The 24,782-nt window shown below is 39.8% G+C and overlaps 1 protein-coding gene across 1 annotated transcript; it reads right to left on the minus strand.

The window, feature by feature from the left end:
* Positions 1-656: 656 nt before the first annotated feature.
* Positions 657-24,559, minus strand: LOC135472721 (TBC1 domain family member 19-like). Its single transcript, XM_064752365.1, has 17 exons — positions 24,171-24,559; positions 23,364-23,436; positions 22,684-22,811; positions 22,287-22,361; positions 21,029-21,092; positions 20,077-20,176; positions 19,108-19,168; positions 17,959-18,070; positions 16,796-16,908; positions 16,183-16,257; positions 15,139-15,201; positions 13,870-14,032; positions 7,020-7,129; positions 5,750-5,841; positions 5,111-5,226; positions 2,880-2,950; positions 657-2,030 (listed from the first exon to the last, which is right to left on the minus strand). Exons 1-17 carry the CDS (start codon positions 24,261-24,263, stop codon positions 1,962-1,964), a joined length of 1,578 nt encoding a protein of 525 aa, XP_064608435.1. The 5' UTR covers positions 24,264-24,559; the 3' UTR covers positions 657-1,961.
* Positions 24,560-24,782: the final 223 nt, after the last annotated feature.

Genomic DNA, 24,782 nt, shown 5'->3' on the forward strand with positions numbered 1-24,782 from the left:
AATCTGGCCATTTAGTGTCAAATTGTTACCCATAACCCTGCTTCCGAGCTGACAATACAACTGACTAAATCTGTCAGCTATCTGATTAACATACACAGAGTTTACTGTTTGCAATTTGAATGAAGACCGAGGTAACAGTTACTACTCAAGGATGTATACTGATGTGTCAGTTTGCTAACCTGAGGTGTGATGAACAACTAAAATTGCTTTACATTCAGTAAAACACGAGTATCACATTATGTGTTGATACAATAAACGGCATACATGTACAATTTCCCCGAAAAAGCACATTTTTAGAGACAAATCATAAAAGTTTTGGTGCTGAAATCTACATCTTGCCAGTAGAATATCGTCTTACCTTGAAAGCAAACCTCCAAATACCTGTATAAGATCAATCGAGCTCGCAGAAACAAGCAAAATATGCAACATTTATCCCGTTCACACGGGCAAAATTTAATTCGGATCAAATCTGAGCCGGTTTAAATAGAAGCCAGATGTAAAAATGCGTGAGTTCACATGACCATGTGGCCAAGCCGGTTTTAAGCCAGTTCAGAGATTTGCCCGTTCACACGGGCACATTTAAGGCCGTTAAGTAATTGCAACGTCATGCCCCGTCTATACGTAGGTTCACTGACCTGCATCTTGTGCCACACCTTCTTGTTTCTCAATGCACCATTCAGTTGTTGTTGCATGATATTATCGCCCCAAACAGCGATTAGTGCCGAAGTTTCTTCGTCGCCCCAATTTATCCCTCGACTGTCAATCTTTGAATGTCGAGCTTGTCAACCATACCATGTCCGCATGCGCGTCAAAAATACATCTCCGAGGCATTTAATTCAGCAATCGTTCACACAGCACGGATAAACCGGCTCAAGCTGAAACTGGCTTCAAACCACTTCGCTGGCTGGGCACACAAACCGGATTGAATGCCCCCACTTTGCGTTCACACATGCGACAACAAACTGGCCACAAGCCACTTTCGCAAGTTACACCAGCTTAACTTTGCCCGGGTGAACAGGGTATTGGTCATGGGTGAGAATTATGTCAATTACAATAATGCAGTGGGAAACTTCACAAGCACGAGCACTGGTTCATTGCTTGCCAGCATAATTACACACAAAGTGTGGCATAAATTCACCAAGACACTATTTAAGAGCTTGTCAATGACCGTCTAAAAGTTCATAAGCGGATATGGTTCAACACTTACAAATAAAAAATATGTTTGATCTCTATTTGTTTATTCTTAGAATGGTTTATTCAAAAAGAAATGCATGCCTTTACAGTTCAAAATGTAAGAGGTATTGGAAAGTATCTTCGTTTTGTGCCTTATAACCAATCTGCTTGAACCATGCTTGCGATGACAGATGTAAATGAAATGTTACAGTAGGCCGGGGGCGGAGTCAGCATAGGCTGTCGTAGATGATAGATGGAAGAGGGTTGGTAGAGCATGCAGTTCACCAATTTGTCACAGGCACTAAGCAGAGACTCTTGTCACTTACAGTCATCGTGCTGAAAGCACTCTTCAGGCTAGTTGTCTGTTTTCACAACTAGTAAGAAGATGTAAAAACTTTGTCTTCCCACGACGCGCCAGAATTTACACGTCATAACTCGCAGTAATGGAGAGAGTCCTCCATACTGAAATTTACTTGAAGCACAAAAGTTTGTACCTTGTCCCTAAAGCTCACAGCATCAGTCCTACGAGAGAACCTTATGAGTGTAGACTGTACCTGTTAGACCATTCATTCGTCGGTACATTCGGTGTAGAAACATCTGGTCATAAAGCTACCAAATGGAATATCAATGCGGATCACAATGTTTTCGTGTTAACATCCTTCATCAGCAGGCCAAGACCTGTACACCAGAAATACCATGACGAGTGGGCGACAACACGTTTCTCCACTTGATAAATGTTGTCTCCAAACGGCAAACCGGGATTAGGAGCAAAGATGGACCTTCGTCCGTTATTTGGAGAACAGCATCAGTTGTATGAGCGGTATAACCTGTAAGGTGGTCAAATCCGCGAGAACTGCCTGCAAAAGACATGGATTCTCGGTCAATATACAGGAAAAATATCCTGATCCTCTAAATTAAATAAGGCTTTAAATGCAAAGAAAACACTAAAATAAAATATTTATTACATGAAAAACCAACACTCTCCAGAAAAACGGTTTGATTTATTTCTTGATTTTTTTTAAAGAATTTTTCTGTGCCAATATGATCAGGAAAAGCCACCGCAGAAGCCAAAGTTTTAAATGCATTTTACAAGGTCGAAAAATATCCTAAAAAAATAAATCAAACTATTTTCCCGGACAATATTTAATGGTCTTTAAACTGAGGTACTTAATGTAACGTGTTCTTTGTCCTTAAGATAATATATGTAATCTGTTCACATCGTTGTGAAGAAGTAGAACACCCTTCCAAACAATAATCAGTAAGCCTGGAAATCGTATAAAACTTAAACCTGCAATATGCAGCAGATTACAAAGTGTGATTGGAAGCTGTTTGCACCTTAGACCTAAGACCGCCTGGCGTTTAGCATTAACGGGATAGTGCAACAACTGGTTGACCCATATCAGCATAATGGCTCGAGTTGGTGGGCTTACTTGCCTTCGGTAAGTTGTTTCAGTGAAGCAGCACTAGATAAAAGAGCGGTGGAAATCCGTTCTGCAACAAGGAGGCACATTACATACACTCTACGGACTGCTTCGTCAACACATGACTGAAAAATTCTTAAGTACAACGTTAAACCCATGTACTCACTCAGTCACTCAGTCACTCACCAGTCACGTTTCCTTGTTCTAACCTCTGTGCTGAGTGCTAAGCGAGGCAGCAGCAAGTACCAAATTCGGTATGGGCGCTCTAACCACTTAAGGACTTACCTCCGCTGCTGACACGGTTTGTACTTTGACTAAGTTTGTCTTCCTGAATGAGAAGATCGCCACAGCCAGAACTACAATGAAAACCAACAATGACACATTTCTTCTAATCGTTGATGTCAACGATAGTTTTTACACTTTAAATTTCATCTTCATAACAACTCTGAATCATACACTGTACTATCACCAATGTCTAAAATGCATTGTAAGGTCCGATTTTAAGTGGGTAAACGGGCTACCTATAAACATAATTACACACACATGATTGAATTATTTGGTTTTGTATGTACACCTATATGTCAAAATCTAACTTAAGTGCTTCAAATTCCTTCAGTTCACCTAAATATTAGCATTCAGATGACACTTTGCTTGATTCTGATCTATTCATCCACATTATGGGGCCACATAAGAGTTTTTTGTGAAGTTTGATTAGTTTCTTAACAGAAAAACATAAGTGAAGGCATTGACAGGTATAATATTAAGGCCTATATACGCTTCTGAAAGTGCATTTTAACCAAGCTAACTTTAAGTGAAATACAGTATCCTGCTAACACACCATTCCCTTCATTCCCTGGTTAGTCGTCAAAGACTTCAGCAAGATAAGCAAGGGTTACATGGGCAATGAGCAAAGGATGATTGATGTTATTGGTCATCCTATTAGGAACATTCCACAAGGCAAGTTAGTATCGGTAATGGTGATTCCAGCTATAAACTCTAACAGATTCTGGTGGGAAACCTTCCCTGGACAATGACTGTTAATGACACAAGACACAAAGATCAAAGTGCTGCTAATACCAATCTCTCTGATCTGTCTGTCTCGGCACCATTACCCGGAAGCCTGTTTACTAGCATCTTGGGAGGATTTTGTCCTCAGTTGATTCTTATGTTCACAAAATAGCCATTAACTTACAAATGGAAATACAAACTTCCCTGACCAGATTAATGAAAAATCTGCAACTCTTTACTAATTTGGAAGTCTCAACAAAGTAAATGTTAAAAGCTCTGTTTTAGACACAGGAATTCACCTATAGGTGATAATCGCTATATGATACTTGCTACATATAGGTACATGAATTTATTTTAATTTATTTATTTGATTCGTGTTTTACGCTGCACTCAAGAGTATTTCACTTTATAGTCAACAGCGGCCAGCATTTTTGTGGGAGGAAACCGAGCAGAGTCAGGGGTAAAGCCAAAACCATCCACAGGTTGCTGGCAGACCAACCCTGTCTTTTTGAGTTTGTTTTTAACAACACACAAAAAATTTAAATTGCAAGGTCCAGTAAAGTCACATTTTGTTCTTCTATACCCATAGATGAACAAAGATTTGTGCATTTTATTCACGCTAGTACCATTCACCCATATAATAGAGCTGTTAAAAATAAAATGCTGGACTGGGCTAGAAAGCAAACATATTTGAAGTAATCTGAATTTATACTGTCAGTATAAAGAATAAAACCCATGTTAAAGAAATTATGTGACATTTATCATCACAATTTATTTATTCATTTGATTAGTGCTTCAGACAGAAACCCTAAGTACCTGACAAAACGTCCTGACTTAACGATGAACTGGACTCAAACCTACAACCTCAATGATTATGCCCCAAATGGCTCTGCCAAGAACAATGTTTCAGGCCAACAGGCCAACCAGGGATCTAAATCATGGTTATTTAATTATGTGTCAACACATACAGGAAGCACAAAAAAAATCATTTTCTAATATGGCTATACATGTATCAAATGATAACCAGTTAAATTCAGTTTTTGTTGTACACATAACCCTACCCTACTTTGTAGAGTAAAATAGGGCTGTATGTCTAAATAGGGACTTTTATCCCACAAATAAAGTAATCTATCGTTCATTCCTGCTTTCTGCAATGACAATTTTGTGGGCAATTTTGTAAAGTAGTTACTGATGTCTTACAAGAGAACAATAACCAAGCTTGGACCTTTGTGAGGGAGTACCCTACTTCTTCAACTTTTTCAACCACCTCTATCACCAATATTTTGAAATATTTAAAATAATTTGCAGAGTTTCTTGAAGCATGTATCTATAGTGACACAAACAAATCATTTTAGCACCATTTTCATAGTATAATTGCGTGCACAAATTCCACTGCAAAAAGTGCTTTAGAGCTTCAAAGGTTGAAGGTTTACAGTAGGTAAAAAGTGCATGCATCCCTATTTCAATACCCAAGTATAAGGTTTGATATAAACAATATGGTTGTTTACCTGGTAATATTTCCAGGGAATTGTAGGCTAGTAGTCTGTCCCACAGCAGCAACACCTGATCACTGGACAGGTAGCCTGAGAATGCTCGCACCAGCCATTTGAAGGCTATCTTTAAGCTGACATATCAAAATAATAACATCAACTGTTAATAGCTTGTAAAATTACAGACCATTTGTACTGATGAAATGGTCTTATCATTCTGAAAAAAAGAATGTATGCAGATGAGTTTTTGAAATTGACAAAGAGTACATTCATGCAAGAAAACATATTAAGAAAACATAAATAGGTTTCTAAAAATGAAACCCACATGTGACTTAAGCAGATGATATATGACAAAATGATTTCATTCTGGGACAAAAAAATTGCACATGTGTACTTTGATGAGTCATATAAAAGTGTATTAACAAAGTTAATGGAAACATTTATCTAAATTTAGGTGGGCGTGACATCATTGGAGAAGTTTCTGAAAACAAAAACTTCATGTTTTCATAACTCTAAACGTTAACCTTTCAATGAATGGTGATGTTACGTTGTTATAAAGCTGGAACGGAAGGCACTGTTTATCTAAACATGTTCCAGACATTGACAGGCAAAACGTCAGACAGACAGACTGACAGACAGACAAACAGTCCAACTTACGGCTGACAGCCTATGGAGACTAGGTGATAACTCAGCATGGGTTCGCTTCCTTGTAGAAGATCTTCAAACAGTCGACACAGAGATACAATTCCCTGAACATACAACATAATTTATATTCACATAATTTCTGATTTAGTGTTATTTGCTTTCCTTTTTCTTTAACATTTGTTATTTCTAAATGCTCTTGCTCGTTCGTGTAATTTATGTGCATGTTTAATTTGATTTTGCAGACAAAACTACATTGGTTGGATTGGCCAATATCAAGTCTAATATAATCAGTCTACATATACATGGAATAATGCCTTCAGAATATGCTTGAATAAACACCTTGCAAACTTGTGAAAAGGTTGAAGAATTACAGTACTGTGCTTTAGGACCTTGCAATTTTGATAAGATTCCATGTATATGTAATAACCACCAGTTTATATAAAAACACAGTTTGTGTTAATTTTCCCCTCACCTTGGAGTGAGTGAGTGAGTGAGTGCTTGGGGTTTAACGTCGTACTTAACAATTTTTAACAATTTTTCAGTCATATGTGGAAGGAGCCCTTAGGGTGCATGTACGTGTAATGTGCCTCCTTGTTGTAGGACTGATTTCCACCGCTCTTTTATCTAGTGCTGCTTCAATGAGACAACTTACTGAAGGCAAGTAAGCCACCCCGCCCGAGCCATTATACTGATACAGGTCAACCTATCGCTGCACTATCCTCTTAACGCTGAACGCCAAGCGAGGAAGCTACAACTTCCTCTTTTAAAGTCTCAGGTGTGACCCAACCCAGGATTGAACCTGGATCTACCGTTCCCAAAGCGGCCCTTGCATGGGATGAGAAATTTACACATTTCCCTGCTCTTACTGTTCATGGGAACTTGGTAACAAATATGCAGCTGACACCATTCATGTGGTCATATGCATAGTCTATCGTTTTGTACACCATCTTGCTTCCACAATATATTGTGTGCATTCATGTATCTGTGTATTGCATATGGGAAAGTTTGTCATTAATTAGCCAAAGGTTGGTGGTTTACTCTGGGATAAAACTGACTGCCATTGTTTAGGTGAAAACAATCTAATAAATGAATAAATTTCCACTTAAAATACGACCAAACTGGGTTTAAGCTAACTGCCCAGAAAATGAAAATATGCCTCCAATATATATATCAACCTCTTTTCACAAGCATTAATTTAGAGATAAAAACCAGGGCTAAATTCAAGATATACATGTATAATATGATCATATCAACAATGATCAATAGTGCTTGTAAGTCTTACCTGAGGATGTGATGAAATACTGTGTAACCTGAAGAAGTACCTGCAGTAGAACTCCCTGAAGACGTGGTAGAGTGTGACAATGTCATCATACAGGTAACACAGAGGGGCCACTGACAGGGAGAAAAAACACACACTACAGAGTGACAATGTCATCATACAAGTAACACAGAGGGGCTACTGACAGGGAGAAAAAACACACGCTACAGGGTGACAATGTCATCATACAGGTAACACAGAGGGGCCACTGACAGGGAGAAAAAACACATGCTACAGACCGACAATGTCATCATACAGGTAACACAGAGGGGCCACTGACAGGGAGAAAAAAACACATGCTACAGACTGACAATGTCATCATACAGGTAACACAGAGGGGCCACTGACATGGAGAAAAAACACACACTACAGGGTGACAATGTCATCATACAGGTAACACAGAGGGGCCACTGACAGGGAGGAAAAACACACGCTACAGGGTGACAATGTCATCATACAGGTAACACAGAGGGGCCACTGACAGGGAGAAAAAACACATGGTACAGGGTGATAATGTCATCATACAGGTAACACAGAGGGGCCACTGACAGGGAGAAAAAACACACGCTACAGGGTGACAATGTCATCATACAGGTAACACAGAGGGGCCACTGACAGGGAGAAAAAACACACACTACAGGGTGACAATGTCATCATACAGGTAACACAGAGGGGCCACTGACAGGGAGAAAAAACACATGGTACAGGGTGATAATGTCATCATACAGGTAACACAGAGGGGCCACTGACAGGGAGGAAAAACACACACTACAGAGTGACAATGTCATCATACAGGTAACACAGAGGGGCCACTGACAGGGAGAAAAAACACACATCACAGAGTGACAATGTCATCATACAGGTAACACAGAGGGGCCACTGACAGGGAGAAAAAACACACATCACAGAGTGACAATGTCATCATACAAGTACCACAGAGGGGCCACTGACAGGGAGAAAAAACACACACTACAGGGTGACAATGTCATCATACAGGTAACACAGAGGGGCCACTGACAGGGAGAAAAAACACACGCTACAGGGTGACAATGTCATCATACAGGTAACACAGAGGGGCCACTGACAGGGAGAAAAAACACACGCTACAGGGTGACAATGTCATCATACAGGTAACACAGAGGGGCCACTGACAGGGAGAAAAAACACACACTACAGAGTGACAATGTCATCATACAGGTAACACAGAGGGGCCACTGACAGGGAGAAAAAACACACACTACAGAGTGACAATGTCATCATACAAGTAACACAGAGGGGCCACTGACATGGAGAAAAAACACACACTACAGAGTGACAATGTCATCATACAGGTAACACAGAGGGGCCACTGACAGGGAGAAAAAACACACACTACAGGGTGACAATGTCATCATACAGGTAACACAGAGGGGCCACTGACAGGGAGGAAAAACACACGCTACAGGGTGACAATGTCATCATACAGGTAACACAGAGGGGCCACTGACAGGGAGAAAAAACACATGGTACAGGGTGACAATGTCATCATACAGGTAACACAGAGGGGCCACTGACAGGGAGGAAAAACACACACTACAGGGTGACAATGTCATCATACAGGTAACACAGAGGGGCCACTGACAGGGAGGAAAAACACACGCTACAGGGTGACAATGTCATCATACAGGTAACACAGAGGGGCCACTGACAGGGAGGAAAAACACACACTACAGGGTGACAATGTCATCATACAGGTAACACAGAGGGGCCACTGACAGGGAGGAAAAACACACGCTACAGGGTGACAATGTCATCATACAGGTAACACAGAGGGGCCACTGACAGGGAGAAAAAACACATGCCACAGGGCGATAATGTCATCATACAGGTAACACAGAAGGGCCACTGACAGGGAGAAAAAACACACACTACAGGGTGACAATGTCATCATACAGGTAACACAGAGGGGCCACTGACAGGGAGAAAAAACACATGGTACAGGGTGATAATGTCATCATACAGGTAACACAGAGGGGCCACTGACAGGGAGGAAAAACACACACTACAGGGTGACAATGTCATCATACAGGTAACACAGAGGGGCCACTGACAGGGAGAAAAAACACACACTACAGAGTGACAATGTCATCATACAGGTAACACAGAGGGGCCACTGACAGGGAGAAAAAACACACATCACAGAGTGACAATGTCATCATACAGGTAACACAGAGGGGCTACTGACAGGGAGAAAAAACACACGCTACAGGGTGACAATGTCATCATACAAGTAACACAGAGGGGCCACTGACAGGGAGAAAAAACACACGCTACAGAGTGACAATGTCATCATACAGGTAACACAGAGGGGCCACTGACAGGGAGAAAAAACACACGCTACAGACTGACAATGTCATCATACAGGTAACACAGAGGGGCCACTGACAGGGAGAAAAAACACACGCTACAGACTGACAATGTCATCATACAGGTAACACAGAGGGGCCACTGACAGGGAGAAAAAACACACACTACAGAGTGACAATGTCATCATACAGGTAACACAGAGGGGCCACTGACAGGGAGAAAAAACACACGCTACAGACTGACAATGTCATCATACAGGTAACACAGAAGGGCCACTGACAGGGAGAAAAAACACACACTACAGAGTGACAATGTCATCATACAGGTAACACAGAAGGGCCACTGACAGGGAGAAAAAACACATGGTACAGGGTGATAATGTCATCATACAGGTAACACAGAGGGGCCACTGACAGGGAGAAAAAACACATGGTACAGGGTGACAATGTCATCATACAGGTAACACAGAGGGGCCACTGACAGGGAGAAAAAACACACACTACAGAGTGACAATGTCATCATACAGGTAACACAGAGGGGCCACTGACAGGGAGGAAAAACACACACTACAGAGTGACAATGTCATCATACAGGTAACACAGAAGGGCCACTGACAGGGAGAAAAAACACACACTACAGAGTGACAATGTCATCATACAGGTAACACAGAGGGGCCACTGACAGGGAGAAAAAACACACACTACAGAGTGACAATGTCATCATACAGGTAACACAGAGGGGCCACTGACAGGGAGAAAAAACACATGGTACAGGGTGATAATGTCATCATACAGGTAACACAGAGGGGCCACTGACAGGGAGAAAAAACACACACTACAGGGTGACAATGTCATCATACAGGTAACACAGAGGGGCCACTGACAGGGAGGAAAAACACACACTACAGAGTGACAATGTCATCATACAGGTAACACAGAAGGGCCACTGACAGGGAGAAAAAACACACACTACAGAGTGACAATGTCATCATACAGGTAACACAGAAGGGCCACTGACAGGGAGAAAAAACACACACTACAGAGTGACAATGTCATCATACAAGTAACACAGAGGGGCTACTGACAGGGAGAAAAAACACACGCTACAGGGTGACAATGTCATCATACAGGTAACACAGAGGGGCCACTGACAGGGAGAAAAAACACACACTACAGAGTGACAATGTCATCATACAGGTAACACAGAAGGGCCACTGACAGGGAGAAAAAACACACACTACAGAGTGACAATGTCATCATACAAGTAACACAGAGGGGCTACTGACAGGGAGAAAAAACACACGCTACAGGGTGACAATGTCATCATACAGGTAACACAGAGGGGCCACTGACAGGGAGAAAAAACACACGCTACAGAGTGACAATGTCATCATACAGGTAACACAGAGGGGCCACTGACAGGGGGAAAAAACACATGCCACAGGGCGACAATGTCATCATACAGGTAACACAGAGGGGCCACTGACAGGGAGAAAAAACACACGCTACAGGGTGACAATGTCATCATACAGGTAACACAGGGGGGCCACTGACAGGGAGAAAAAACACATGCTACAGACTGACAATGTCATCATACAGGTAACACAGAGGGGCCACTGACATGGAGAAAAAACACACACTACAGGGTGACAATGTCATCATACAGGTAACACAGAGGGGCCACTGACAGGGAGGAAAAACACACGCTACAGGGTGACAATGTCATCATACAGGTAACACAGAGGGGCCACTGACAGGGGGAAAAAACACATGCCACAGGGCGACAATGTCATCATACAGGTAACACAGAGGGGCCACTGACAGGGAGAAAAAACACATGCTACAGGGTGACAATGTCATCATACAAGTAACACAGAGGGGCCACTGACAGGGAGAAAAAACACACGCTACAGGGTGACAATGTCATCATACAGGTAACACAGAGGGGCCACTGACAGGGAGAAAAAACACACGCTACAGAGTGACAATGTCATCATACAGGTAACACAGAGGGGCCACTGACAGGGGGAAAAAACACATGCCACAGGGCGACAATGTCATCATACAGGTAACACAGAGGGGCCACTGACAGGGAGAAAAAACACACGCTACAGGGTGACAATGTCATCATACAGGTAACACAGAGGGGCCACTGAAAGGGAGAAAAAAACACACACTACAGAGTGACAATGTCATCATACAGATAACAAAGAAGGGCCACTCACAGGGAGAAAAACACACACTACAGGGTGACATTGTCATCATACAGGTAACACAGGGAGGCCACTAACAGGGAGAAAAAACACACGCTACAGGGTTATAATGTCATCATACTTGTAACACAGAGGGGCCACTGACAGGGAGAAAAAACACATGGTACAGGGTGATAATGTCATGATACAGGTAACACAGAAGGGCCACTGACAGAGAAAAAACACACTGTACAGGGTTACAATGTCATCATACTGGTAACACAGAGGCGACACTGACAGAGAGAAAAAACACATGGTACAGGGTGACAATGTCATAATACAGGTTTTGACAATGTACATGTTGTTACTGTAGAAATACATTTAAGATTCAATATGATAAAATAAATATTTATTTATTTATTTGATTGGTGTTTTATGCCGTACTCAAGAATATTTCACTTATACGACGGCGGCCAGCATTATGGTGGGTGGAAACTGGGCAGAACCCGAGGGAAACCCACAACCATCCGCAGGTTGCTGGTAAGACCTTCCCACTTACGGCCGGAGAGGAAGCCAGCATGAGTTGGACTTGAACTCACAGCGACCGCATTGGTGAGAGGCTCCTGGGTCATTACGCTGTGCTACCATGCTAACCAACTGAGAGATGGAGGCCCCCTAAAATAAATATGAAAGAATAAAATCATTACAGTAGTCAATAGTTCGTCTGACATGTAAATTGCACAAAGTGTTGGCTTTTTCTTTTATGAAATTTGATAATTTGCACAACCAGGACTGACAACTATAATTACATGTAAGAGAAACTGTTGATCAACAGCATCATGAAACGAGACTGCAATTCTTCAAGTTTTCTGTTTATGTGTCATGATTCTTGAGTGATGATATGAAAGTACATTGACAGTTCCAAAATCAGACAAGATGGATTAGAACACTATCACAAGACAAGGGAATTTTCTTACAAAGAGTTAATGGTGCTGTTGTAAGTTACTCAGAAAAACCCCCCGACATTGTCTGTATAAACTAACATACAAACATGTTACAAATCCACAGAAAAGAGCCAATGACTTCTTTGAGTGTCAGTTAGAAGTTGGAGTGGAAGTACATTGGACAAGGCATTCTTAGGGATATACAACGTCTTGGTTTATTAACACGACGTTTCGATGTAGCTATTAACATCGTTATCAAGTGGATGATATCAGAACATAAATGGCATTAAATTAAAGCCGAGCCTGAAGAGAGATCAAGGTACTTTCCTCCCCTTAGCGCACAACCTGTTAATCCTCCAAGCTGACCAGGAACCCAACAAGCCTAATCCCTTAATCTCATAAGCGGTATTGAACATATACATCTTTTGTTCTATTCTTGACACTTATTTCTCTCGTTATATTTAAAGCCATTTATGTTTTGATGTCATTTACTTGATTACGATGCTAGTATCTGCATTGAAACGTCATGACAATAAACCAAGAAGTTGTATATCCTTAAGAATGCCTTGTCCAACAGAATCAATGGTCCAGTTCAGAGGTAGATAAAGATCAAATCATGCCATACATGTAAGTTTCTATCCTTGTAGCTTATATTGCAAAGCAATTTTTCTTGTACTGTTGTACTACATCCATGTTTTGATTTGCAACGTACATATATAGCAAATTAAACTTAATATACACGCATATATATGGTGCAAATAAAGATCTGGATGTGAGAAAATGAATTGGGAAGGCTTCTCGGTGTTGTTGTAACTTAATACCATACACTCTAAAGCCTGGGATGGTAAAACCTACATTAGAAGATTAGATCACAGTGTTTTCCTGCACTACTGTAACTTACCTTGCATTTACAAACCCATGGAATGGAATAACCCTGTTAGGAACGTAAATCAAATGTTTACCTGTAGGCCCCTACTGTTGTAACTTACTATACAATGCCAGTCATGGATGAGAAAAGCCATGTAATGTTGTAACTTACCTTGCATTTACAAACCCATGGAAGGAATAACCCCGCTAGGAATGTAAATCACAGTGTTTCCCTGTACTGTTGTAACTTACATTATGATGCAAGTCATGGATGGGAAAAGCCATGTACTGTTGTAACTTACCATACACAGCAATCCCATGGAAAAGAATAACCCATATAAAGAAGGGTAGATCACACTGTTATTCTATACTGTTGTAACTTACCATACATAGCAATCCCATGGAAAAGAATAACCCATATAAAGAAGGGTAGATCACACTGTTATTCTGTACTGTTGTAACTTACCATACATAGCAAACCCATGGAAAGGAATAACTCCATTAGGAGGGTAGATCACAGCATATTCTTGCATGCCCAACTTGCCCCGGATATAAGATTTAGCTGGTGTAGCACTGTTACGAGCAAAATGCTCCAAAACCTTGGTGTCTCGGGAAAAAGGCAACAGCACCTGGAAATTGATGACAAAAATCTTTCCATTGATGAAATTTACATTCAAATTTAACCTTATCATTTATATTAATTAACACCAGAAGGAGAGGTTTTGCAAAAACTGCCTTTTTAAGTTTTTCTGCAAATGCTTTTCCTGTAAATTACTTGCTTGCACATTCCCATGCACGCAGAAAAATTTGAACTGAACTGATTGATTTGTGTTTAATGCCATACCCAAGAATATTTCACTTGCATGTACCATATGTGACGGTGATCAATTTCATGGCTAGAGGATACTGGCATATACCCTAATAAACCACAAGTGCCACACAAACTTTCCCAAATGTGACACAGATTTTCACCAGCAGACTGATCGAGCCCAAAGTGTATGCGATATTGGTGGACAGCAACAAACTTTATGTAACACTGCCTAAAAATCCAGACATGTGCATTTTCATACACATATTGAACAGAAAGTCGTAACTACATGTATTCAGAATAAAGGAAACCATGAAATATGCAATTTTAACTTCAGCACAAAAAGGGCTGGTTTTCAACCTTGATCCGAAGCTCCATACAGTAAAGTTCAACACAAAATTTTATCAAAAAATCAGACAACATTTGGAGCCGTTACACATATAAGTGTAGCATGCATTCAACCACCAATCAGAATCAGCAGAATCATTAATTATACAAAACTTCAGAAATGAAAAGTCTGGTTTTCAAACTCGATCTGAGGGTCAACAACATGAGCCTGCACATGTTTGAAGTAAATATTGCACAGGAACCAATGGCCAATCAAACTGTTTAAAGGAAATCACTGAATATGCACAACTTAGGCATGGATATGGCTGCTTTTCAAACTTAAGCTGATAAATACACAATATGAGACCACATACAAAACACTATTTCGTGCAGTTATTGCACAGAAACAAACCAGCAAAATTAGAATAATTGTATTCATTAAATATGGAAAACTTTCATGCATGCATTAGTCAGGCTAGTATTCAAGCTTGACCTGAGGGTTCACAAACTCCATGTATCCTGGGAGGTTCATGAGTTTTATATTAAAGCAAACTGGGCCCACAAAAACATATGCTGTACATCCATGGACATTTACTCTACCTGATACAGAAAATCTTCGAAAACAAAATAATGATCATCGTTGGTAGCTGTAAGCTTCACATCCTGAAATAAACAGAAATCATGTGAACTAATTCTGTGATTCAGTGATTAGTTAGTTTGGGGTATTGTATTAGAGAATTCTCCTGATTTTATGTGAAATTCCCTGATATAATATGGAATAAATTCATACATCAGAATTACATGAAAACTCAAATTACATGACTAAAGGTAAATCAATAAGGACTTATTACTGTAATGATGACTGTCAGACAGTTTGAAGTACTGACTTTACGCGATAATGTTTATTTAAAGTTAAACAACAATTGGTACATATGAACAACATACAAAGATAGGAACAAATAGGCTACAAGGAGAATCTAAAGTAATCAGCATGTACTGCTCAAAATGGACCTCTCTGAATGTCAATGCAGAACACGCAAATAGGTCAGCCGTGTGTCCCACATATTGGTTACAAATGTTTAATCTTTCTGTGGCATCATGATGTCACAACTGTTTTCACCGGAAATGGAATGAAAAGTAACGAGAAAGGGTGTTGGATCCATCCATAGACCCTTTTTCCTTCCAGTTACAGCCATCTTCATGTGTACCTATTGATAGACAGCCTTTTCTTGAATGTCATACTCATGAGTCTTTGACTTACACAATGCCAGTCTGTTTTTTATAGAACAGACTGTTCAGGGTAAAAACCATAGGCAAGTTTCTAACAAACTTTCCCACATGTGGCGCACAGCCTTGCACTCCATACTTGTGGAAAACTTCAAGCATGTCAATCACAGATTGTTATCAAGGTCCCACAAAAAGTGAGAGGCGGAGGGCTTCACTCTAGAATGACTAACCTCATGGGCTTCAGCAGCTGCCAAGAGGGTACAGTGATCCCTAATAAACCCATCATCTTTCCTTCCACTTACCATGTACCATGTTCCACACCCCAAATTATTCAATACAACAGCATATTCTACAGAAATCAATTTGCTTGTTGTCCAGTAACTGTGACTGTGGCTATTTAATAATTCTGTAACTGACCTTATACAAGAGGTTGTCCACAAGGAGGTCGTGGTGCATCACATAGGCCTTCAGTTGTTCATAGTAGAGCTGATCCTGAAAATCAATAAAAAGAGATAGGTAAAACAAAATTACACGCTTTTCAACAGAATACATACCATATTAACTAAACATAGGTAAATAGGTTAAAATTAGCCTTCAGTTCTACATAATGCAGCATATAACATCCCAAATGTCAACATCTGTCACCTCCAACACTAACATCTGTGTCCACTTTCACATCTGTCACCTCCAACACTAACATCTGTGTCCACTAACCACATCTGTCACCTCAACTGCTGACATCTGTCTCCAATTACCACATCTGTCATCTCCACCCTAGGACCTGTCTCCCTTCACACCACATGTCAGCTCCAACCCCAACATATGTCTCCACTTACAACATCTGTCACCTCCAACCCCAACATATGTCTCCACTTACAACATCTGTCACCTCCACGCCAGCAACTGTCTCCCCTCATCACATGTCACCTTCAACACGCCTCCACTAACCACATCTGTCACCTCCACCCCTAACATCTGTCTCCACCTACCACATCTGTCACCTCCACTCCTATCATCTACCTCCACTTACCACATCTGTCACCTCCACCCCTAACATCTGCCTCCACAAGACTGCTCTTAGACTGACTGGACATCCTTTCTTTGAGAACTCCTGGGACAGCGGACTGTGTTTGTTTATGACCACTGGAAATAAAAATACATCATTTATACAATATTTTTTAGCGCCTTAAGGTTAACCTTCATTAACGTTGGCCTGAAACGTAAATAATTTACACTGATTTCTGTAGTATTTTTTTATTTCTCAGAACACAATTTACTGAAATGCTGGAATTCTGTATTGGGATAAATGAACAAACTCAATAACACTGTGGTGATCTGATATATCACCAGGTGTTTCTTTTTTTTTGTTTTACTTTTCAACTTTAAACTGCCAAATCACTGCTGGATTAGCTTTTTGCAATCCAGTACAAAGTACAGGGCACAACCATAACAATTATCTAAGTAGATGGATTTGAGTACAAACTGCCTGTTAATCATGATAACGGTAACCTGCCAATGGCAATGGTACTCCAAGTAAGTATTCATCATAGGCATTAACCACCACAATGTTCAAAAGAGTATCAGCATTTGAACGCAATCCACTTTTTAAGAAAAAATCTTCACAATATTAAACAGTAACGTTTCCTTTTTTGAGCTATTCACTTCTCATTACATTCCTATACATGACCATAAATTTCTTCCATGACTAACTTATCCATTTCTGCTGATCCTAAGAGTTCTAGTGATTTTAAAAACGTGTTGTGAGGTTTGCTTAGAATGTGGGATATTCTACTGGAAAAATTTCAGCACCAAAAATCATATTTTGTGACATTCATTTGCCTCTAGCAACACACTTTTGTGGGAGAAATTTTAGGTCATTTCATTATCTTGAACCGTTAACGTAAAATTATGGTTTTTAGGTCCAAGGGAGGTAGCTTGAATCCCTGACAAACTTAACAGAGTAGTCTCCCTTTTTACACCTGTTTATTGCTTATCCCAATACAGGGTAATCCAAAAATTCAAAATCTTGTTCATTAAACTCATTTTGGGTGTTAATGTATAAAAAAGACGTAAATACGAAAAAAGCTAATGCCTCCATGCTTAAAATGTAATGAGGTAATGCATGATCAGACCAAGGAAAGATATCATGAAAGTTACAGACTGGACACAGAGAATTGTGTAATATGTACGGACCTTTTTTGCCCAGCTTTGTCCTGTCCAGATCAAACAGCTCTGGGGGAATGTCCTGAGCATCATCTACACCTGTCTGACACTGGTTTATAGACATCTCACTGTACTGTAACCTCTGTGAGATAAGACAAGGGCAGGTTCTGATCAACCAATCAGATTTGGCCAGAGTGAAGATGTAGCAGATATACACACCACCTTTCAACCAATTCACCCATCATGGACGTTATCTGGCTTTTTGGAGCACCCATGCAAAATTCAATTCATTTAGTGTACAAATACACATGTAAACCAACAAACAATTTATCCTACAAGAAATATTCTGTGGTCGTATTTTTTCAGCTATGAAATAAATTTGCTGTTCATAACAACGCAGCATTTTAACACATTACTGATGAAAATTCCATTAAAAGACATTATTAGGGATAATGTTCATGGAGTTCAAAGGTGTAATATATCAGTGAGGGTTTATGAACAATTGGACCTTTTTTTTTCTGGAGAAAATGGCATTTGGAAATATTTTGGCATAATCATGGGTATTTGGGACCACCTCTTCATCATCTCTGTATGATCATGTTCTAAACAAGGATGCCATGTATGTCTAATAAATGTATTCCAGTGTAAATTTGTCCGAACCCATGCATTTAATCTGGATTTGGATTATATTGATGAATATATTGAAAATATAAATATGATCAATATTCATGTTCACCAAATTCTAGCTCAAATAATTTATTGTACATGTTTTACATCCTCATTTAGATCATTATTAAGCAACAATAAATATACCAAGAGGTGGTTCGAAACACACATCATATAAAAATTATTTTCAGATATCTTTTTAATGTCTCAATCTCATTAAACAGAACAGAAAAACATATTTAAGGCCATATTTATGACAAACTCTTTCATCTGAACTCTATGTCAGTTTTATATTTTATAAAATATCCCTTATATTGGTGATTTAATTTTATGCCATACTCAAGAATAATTAACACTTGTATATTTCATAAGCCCAAACTGGTTAATAAATGAGAAATGTTCCAATATATGACACACAGCCTAAATTTAACACTGATAATGAAAAGTATTAAGATTATATATAGATTATATCTAGGGAAACAATCATACAGTGCCAAAGGAAACATTACTCACCAATTCATGAATGCTTTTGACTTTCAAAGGAATCTGGATTATACCCCATAAAGTTCCAGCCCTAAAATGTGAAACGATAAAATGCAAATCCTAGAAGCTGACTGATTTAACTGTGCTACTTACCTGTTATACTTAAACTTCGTCCTTTGACAAAAGATTTTAAAACAGCCCTTCAAACCAGCTACCTATCCTTTACCGCCACTTATAAAGTCAATTACCTCCCCTTATTTTGCCTCAAATAACAGTAAAAGCTGAGCTGACTGAACCCATACGTGCTGTAATGAGGGGTACAAATTCTGTCTGGGACTCCTTAACCAAGCTTGTACATTTCAGATTCAAATCTTGGTCTTTTGGCCCTACAAACGATAGGGGACTCCTTGGCCTAGTAGTTAGTGTGCTAACACAGTGAAATGACCCAGAATCTTCTCACCAATGCAGCCCCTCTGAGTTCGAGTACATGTACATGGGTAGGTTTACCAGCAACCATAAGTGAAATATTGACTATGGCAATCAAGTAAACAAATTAAATATGAGCTAAAATATTCTTCAAATCTGCATTCTCTGGTAGCATACTTATATGTGTATCAAACCTCATAAATCCCGTGGGCCTTCGGGGGTCAGTTGGTTAGCGCGCTTGTCCAACGTAATGACCCAGAAGCTTCTCACTGTGAGAGCAGTCACTGTGAGTTCAAGTCCCGCTCATACTGGCTTCCTCTCCAGCCATGCGTGGGAAGGTCTGGCAGCAACCTGCAGATGGTCGTGTGTTCCCCCCAGGCTCTGCCCGGTTTCCACCCACCAACATGCTGGCCGCTGTCGGACAAGTGAAATATTCTTGAGTACGGCGTAAAACACCAATCAAATAAATAAATAAATAAATCATAAATCCTATAAGAACAGTGTATGCTTTGCACAAGGTCAGTGTCTGATTCGGTTATGTACAATTTTGATCTTTTTCCCCACTCGTCTAACCTGACTATGTCCTGGTTGTTGTTGTAGTTGTTGTTTTGTAAATTTGCTATCACCTCCAGGAAGTCTTTGGGTGCATACACTGGTCGAATCTGACTCAAATCTGAAAAGAAAATAACAATATTGTCGGCTAGATTTCACACCTTGATACATATCAATGGACGAAATAGTAATACTAAACTGGGTACTACATTTACACAGTAACCCAGCAAGATTGTGTATGCATTAAATATTATCTATTTCCTTTACAACTTTACAACACTAGCTCATTTAATATTATTTCCAATACAGCATGAGCCCATGGCTTGAATTTTAATTAACATCACATTTAACACTTTGTCTGGTGCATCACAACAATGTTATGAGAGGTAACTCTCCATGCCAACACAGTTATCATGCTGCATCACTAAAACATCTCTTCCCAGTTATCAGGCATAATGCCCGTGAAAAAGAATACATAATATGCTGCTGGAGAAGTTGTTTCCCAGCAGGCTTATTTCAGCACTTCACCCACATAGTATACTCAATAAAAATTTGAATGCACAAAACAATTTTATATTGGTTTCTCTCAGTATCAAATAACATGTTAACTGAACAATTAGGGTAAGTAATAATTATCAATTGTGGCTTCAATTTCCAGCAGATTTTCAGATTTTAGGGCAATAATTCAAGAGCTATGGCAGTGGGAAAAGAGAGTGGTCGGTAATCAGAGTTCACGCTCTTTGTGATGCTAACGGTGGATACTCTTAATACTGAATGTTGTAGAGTTAACACGCCATTTAATACTGAGAGTAAAATGCTTCTTACGTTTTTTTTTGTTTTTTTTTTTTGTTGAGTATAGTACATGCTGCCTAACAGACTAATAATGTTCAAGTGGATAACGTGTGTTGTTTATGGAATAGTACAAGATAACAACATGAGCAGTTCTCCAGCATACCTCTTGAAACTGACATACCTGGGGGAGTTGTGCCCAGCTCACTCCAGCGACTTGCCAGGTCTTTACGGTCTTTCTCTGATCTCTACAAAATTTATTCTAACATTAGGAGCAGGGATCATTTCATGACAACAAGCAGAAACTCTCTCGTGACTACATGCTGATTCTCTCATAACAGAGATGTCAACAGGCAGATTCTCTCATGTCAACAGGCAGATTCTCTCATGTCAACAGGCAGATTCTCTCATGACAACAGGCAGATTCTCTCATGGCAACAAGCAGACACTCTCACGTCAACAGGCAGATTCTCTCATGTCAACAGGCAGATTCTCTCATTTCAACAGGCAAATTCTCATCTCAACAGGCAGATTCTCTCATGACAACAAGCAGATTCTCTCATGTCAACAGGCAGATTCTCTCATGTCAACAGGCAGATTCTCTCATGGCAACAAGCAGACACTCTCACGTCAACAGGCAGATTCTCTCATGTCAACAGGCAGATTCTCTCATGGCAACAAGCAGACACTCTCACATCAGCAGGCAGATTCTCTCATGTCAACAGGCAGATTCTCTCATTTCAACAGGCAAATTCTCATCTCAACAGGCAGATTCTCTCATGACAACAAGCAGATTCTCTCATGACAACAAGCAGATTCTCTCATGACAACAAGCAGATTTTCTCATGAAAACAGGCAGATTCTCCCAAGGCAACAGGCAGATTCTCTTATGTCAAAAGGCAGATTCTCTCACAAAAACAGGCAGATTCTCTCATCCCAAGTGGCAGATTTTCTCATGTCAACTGGCAGATTCTTTCAAGTCAACAGGCAGTCTCTCGTCACAGAGCAGACACTCCCATATTAACACCCAAAACTATCTCAAGTCAACAAACATGCTCTCCAAAGTAAATAGGTTTCTCATGAATTCATGTAAGCAGGCAGATTTTCTCAAAAATGTAAACAGACATGACTCATATCAACAGGCAGACTCTATTACATCGAAAATGTGTAGTCTATTACTTCCAAAACATGGCAGTGGCCTGGTGGTTAATGTGCTAGCACAGCATAATCAGACCTCTCACCAATGTCATTGCTGTGAGCCTTCTCCACTTGTACACAGGAAGGTCTGCCAGTAACCAGCAGATGGTTGTGGGCTTACGCCTTATTTGTGCCTGGTTTCCTCTCACCATAATGCTGGCCAATGTAACACACATGAAATATTCTTCAGTTCAGCATAAATCACCTATAATATAATTAAATAAATGAATCAAAATGAGACATACCTTTTTAGCCAATGGGACACTGAGCTCTGTGCACATACTGTTTAGACTCTTCAAAATCCTCTTCTCCCAGTTCATCTGCAAAATTCAAGCAAATTCCAAAGGGATGCTCTCTATGCTTACAATTTCTTTTATTGTCCAAAATTATTAATTTTGTTACTTACATTTGTTAATTGCATTTTACTTTTTAAATGATAAACGTATGAGCATAAATTAAGTATAAGTTACATTTATAATAGACAAATCAAACTCAAACTGTTGTCAAGAAACAACAGTCTGAAATCCATACAATTACCCACTCTGGTACATACATTTGTACAACCAAACCATGAAATTCTTAACTGCAAAATAAGAAAGATATAGCCAGTGATTCTCTATTTGTGAATCTGCCATCTCTTACTTGTGCTTTTCTTAGATGGGCCAAAGGTTCTTTCTGTGCTTCCAAATCCGGAGGTATGTCTGATGACATCACACTGTTTTGTTTCTGCATTGCATTGTAAACAACATTCTTCAACTCCTTATCCCAACCTGATGGTCATTCAAAAAAATCAAAATAAACACAAACACATCCTTTCATTTGAGTAGCACTGCAAAACTGTCACAGCTGTTTGTTGTTCACTCTCTTCTGAGATGCACATAGTGAAAAACAGATTCTTAAATGAACTCATGTCATACACTCTGCCACCCCATGTTACAACCTAAACTTTACAGCCAATTGCTGGCCAAGATATTTGTCTGAGATAATATGCATTGATATTTTGTTACAATGTATAAAGAAAAACGAAAGCCACAAGGATAGAATACACGTATATAAATGAATTAATGAATACATATAATGTGACATGATATATCAATATGAGATATTTCATTTCTTACCCCTAGGAGCTGTTCACCAATGCGGTAGCTGTGAGTTCAAATCCAGCTCATGCTGGCTTCCTCTCTGGCTGTACATGGGAAGGTCTGCCAGCAACCTGCGGATGGCTGTGGGTTTAAACCGGGCTCTGCCTGGTTTCCTCCCACCATAATGCTGGCCACCATTGTATAAGTGAAATATTTCAAATAAATCAAATAATCTCTTACCCGACTTTATAAGTCCAGACTGCACAGCTTTTTGCAGGTCTGACACACGTACACTTGGCTTCAGTATTTCCTCCTGAAAAAAAAACACAAACATGCCACTTCATATCTGAAAGTGTCAACGGTGGTTCCCTTTTAAATGTTACTAGGAGCAATATATGTGTCTAGTAGCAGACAGACACAGACAGTAGCAGACAAAAAATGTCCCATTATGATGAAATGGTGAAAAATAGATTCACACTTTACAAAAGCAGTGACACATAAACTGTCATAATAAATACTATAGGTGTCAGCTTTATTTAACATAGCATAACACTTGAATGATAATATATGAATCTGTATGCATGTATTAGATTGCATTTAGATACAGTGTACTGCAGCTCTCCCATTGGTGGTATGCTGATGCACAGAGGTAAGGTCTACTTGGAGCTATAGTTCTCTGTCTCTCAGCTCACCAGAAGAGTACACCCTACTGTATCTGGATTGCACTGTGAATGAAGGTGAAGAATTAAACTGAAGATAAAACTTAAAATTTAATATGGGGTTGCCATGACTGATGGTTAGAGAAACACTCTTCATTTTCCTGCCTTCTAAAAGGCAGAGATTGTCAGGGGAAGAATGATAATAATTGATCTGTATGGTGTGTAATGACTTGAAAGAGGGAGGGGTGGACTGGTGCGAACATAAAAAAGCGAACATAGTCATTCAGAACTAACAGCTGATCCAGTGGGACTGTATTGCACTTCAAAATGAAACTGAATACATGGGTTGAATGATCGAATGAATCTAGCGCTGTGTAAATGTACGTACCTCGGCAGCATCCTGTAAATCCGAATAGAGCTTAGAATTTCTCAGCTCCTTCACCAGGTTTGTGATTAAAGAATGATGCGACATCTCCATCATACTCGTACAGATTAAATCTCACTCCCACGTTGAAGAAATTCTCAAGTGTACCCACAGTCCGGTCCAAACTCCCGCGATAATTTTAGTATTTATCAGCCTAGTCCCATTATACATCCGTAGCAACCGCCTTAACTGTGCTCAATCAAAGCGTTACTACAACTGAAAATCTCCCATCTTTGAAGCAAAAACATTACTATAACCTGTGCACATGTAGAAGCTATGAAAAGATGCTTTTAGACAGTCATATAAACGGAAATTTGATTACTGTAAACCCTTCGTTCAACTGCGAACATTTACGTTAGCGACCGCGGGCACCAACTCCGTACGCGCCACAACAAATTCAAACAACTTAACAAAACTATGACTCAATAAACAGAGGAGCAATAAATAACTCTTTTAAAGGGTTTGATGTTCTACTGATATGTGTTCGTGTATTTATCTAATTGATAGTTATTTTTATAATTTATTTTCAGCTCATAAACAAGCGCGATTGTATTTAAATATGAAAGTATTGTAACT

This window comes from Liolophura sinensis, chromosome 8, assembly GCF_032854445.1.
Source record: "Liolophura sinensis isolate JHLJ2023 chromosome 8, CUHK_Ljap_v2, whole genome shotgun sequence".
In the NCBI taxonomy this organism is placed as follows: domain Eukaryota; kingdom Metazoa; phylum Mollusca; class Polyplacophora; order Chitonida; family Chitonidae; genus Liolophura; species Liolophura sinensis.

What these genes read in the sequence shown, in the direction of transcription:
- LOC135472721 (XM_064752365.1), bottom strand. Translation starts at nt 24,263, where the DNA reads ATGATGGAGATGTCGCATCATTCTTTAATCACAAACCTGGTGAAGGAG. An exon ending in CCCATCTAAGAAAAGCACAA is followed by an intron (nt 22,362 to 22,683) that starts GTAAGAGATGGC and finishes TGAATTTTGCAG; the next exon opens with ATGAACTGGGAGAAGAGGAT. An exon ending in GTGTCCCATTGGCTAAAAAG is followed by an intron (nt 21,093 to 22,286) that starts GTATGTCTCATT and finishes TAAATTTTGTAG; the next exon opens with AGATCAGAGAAAGACCGTAA.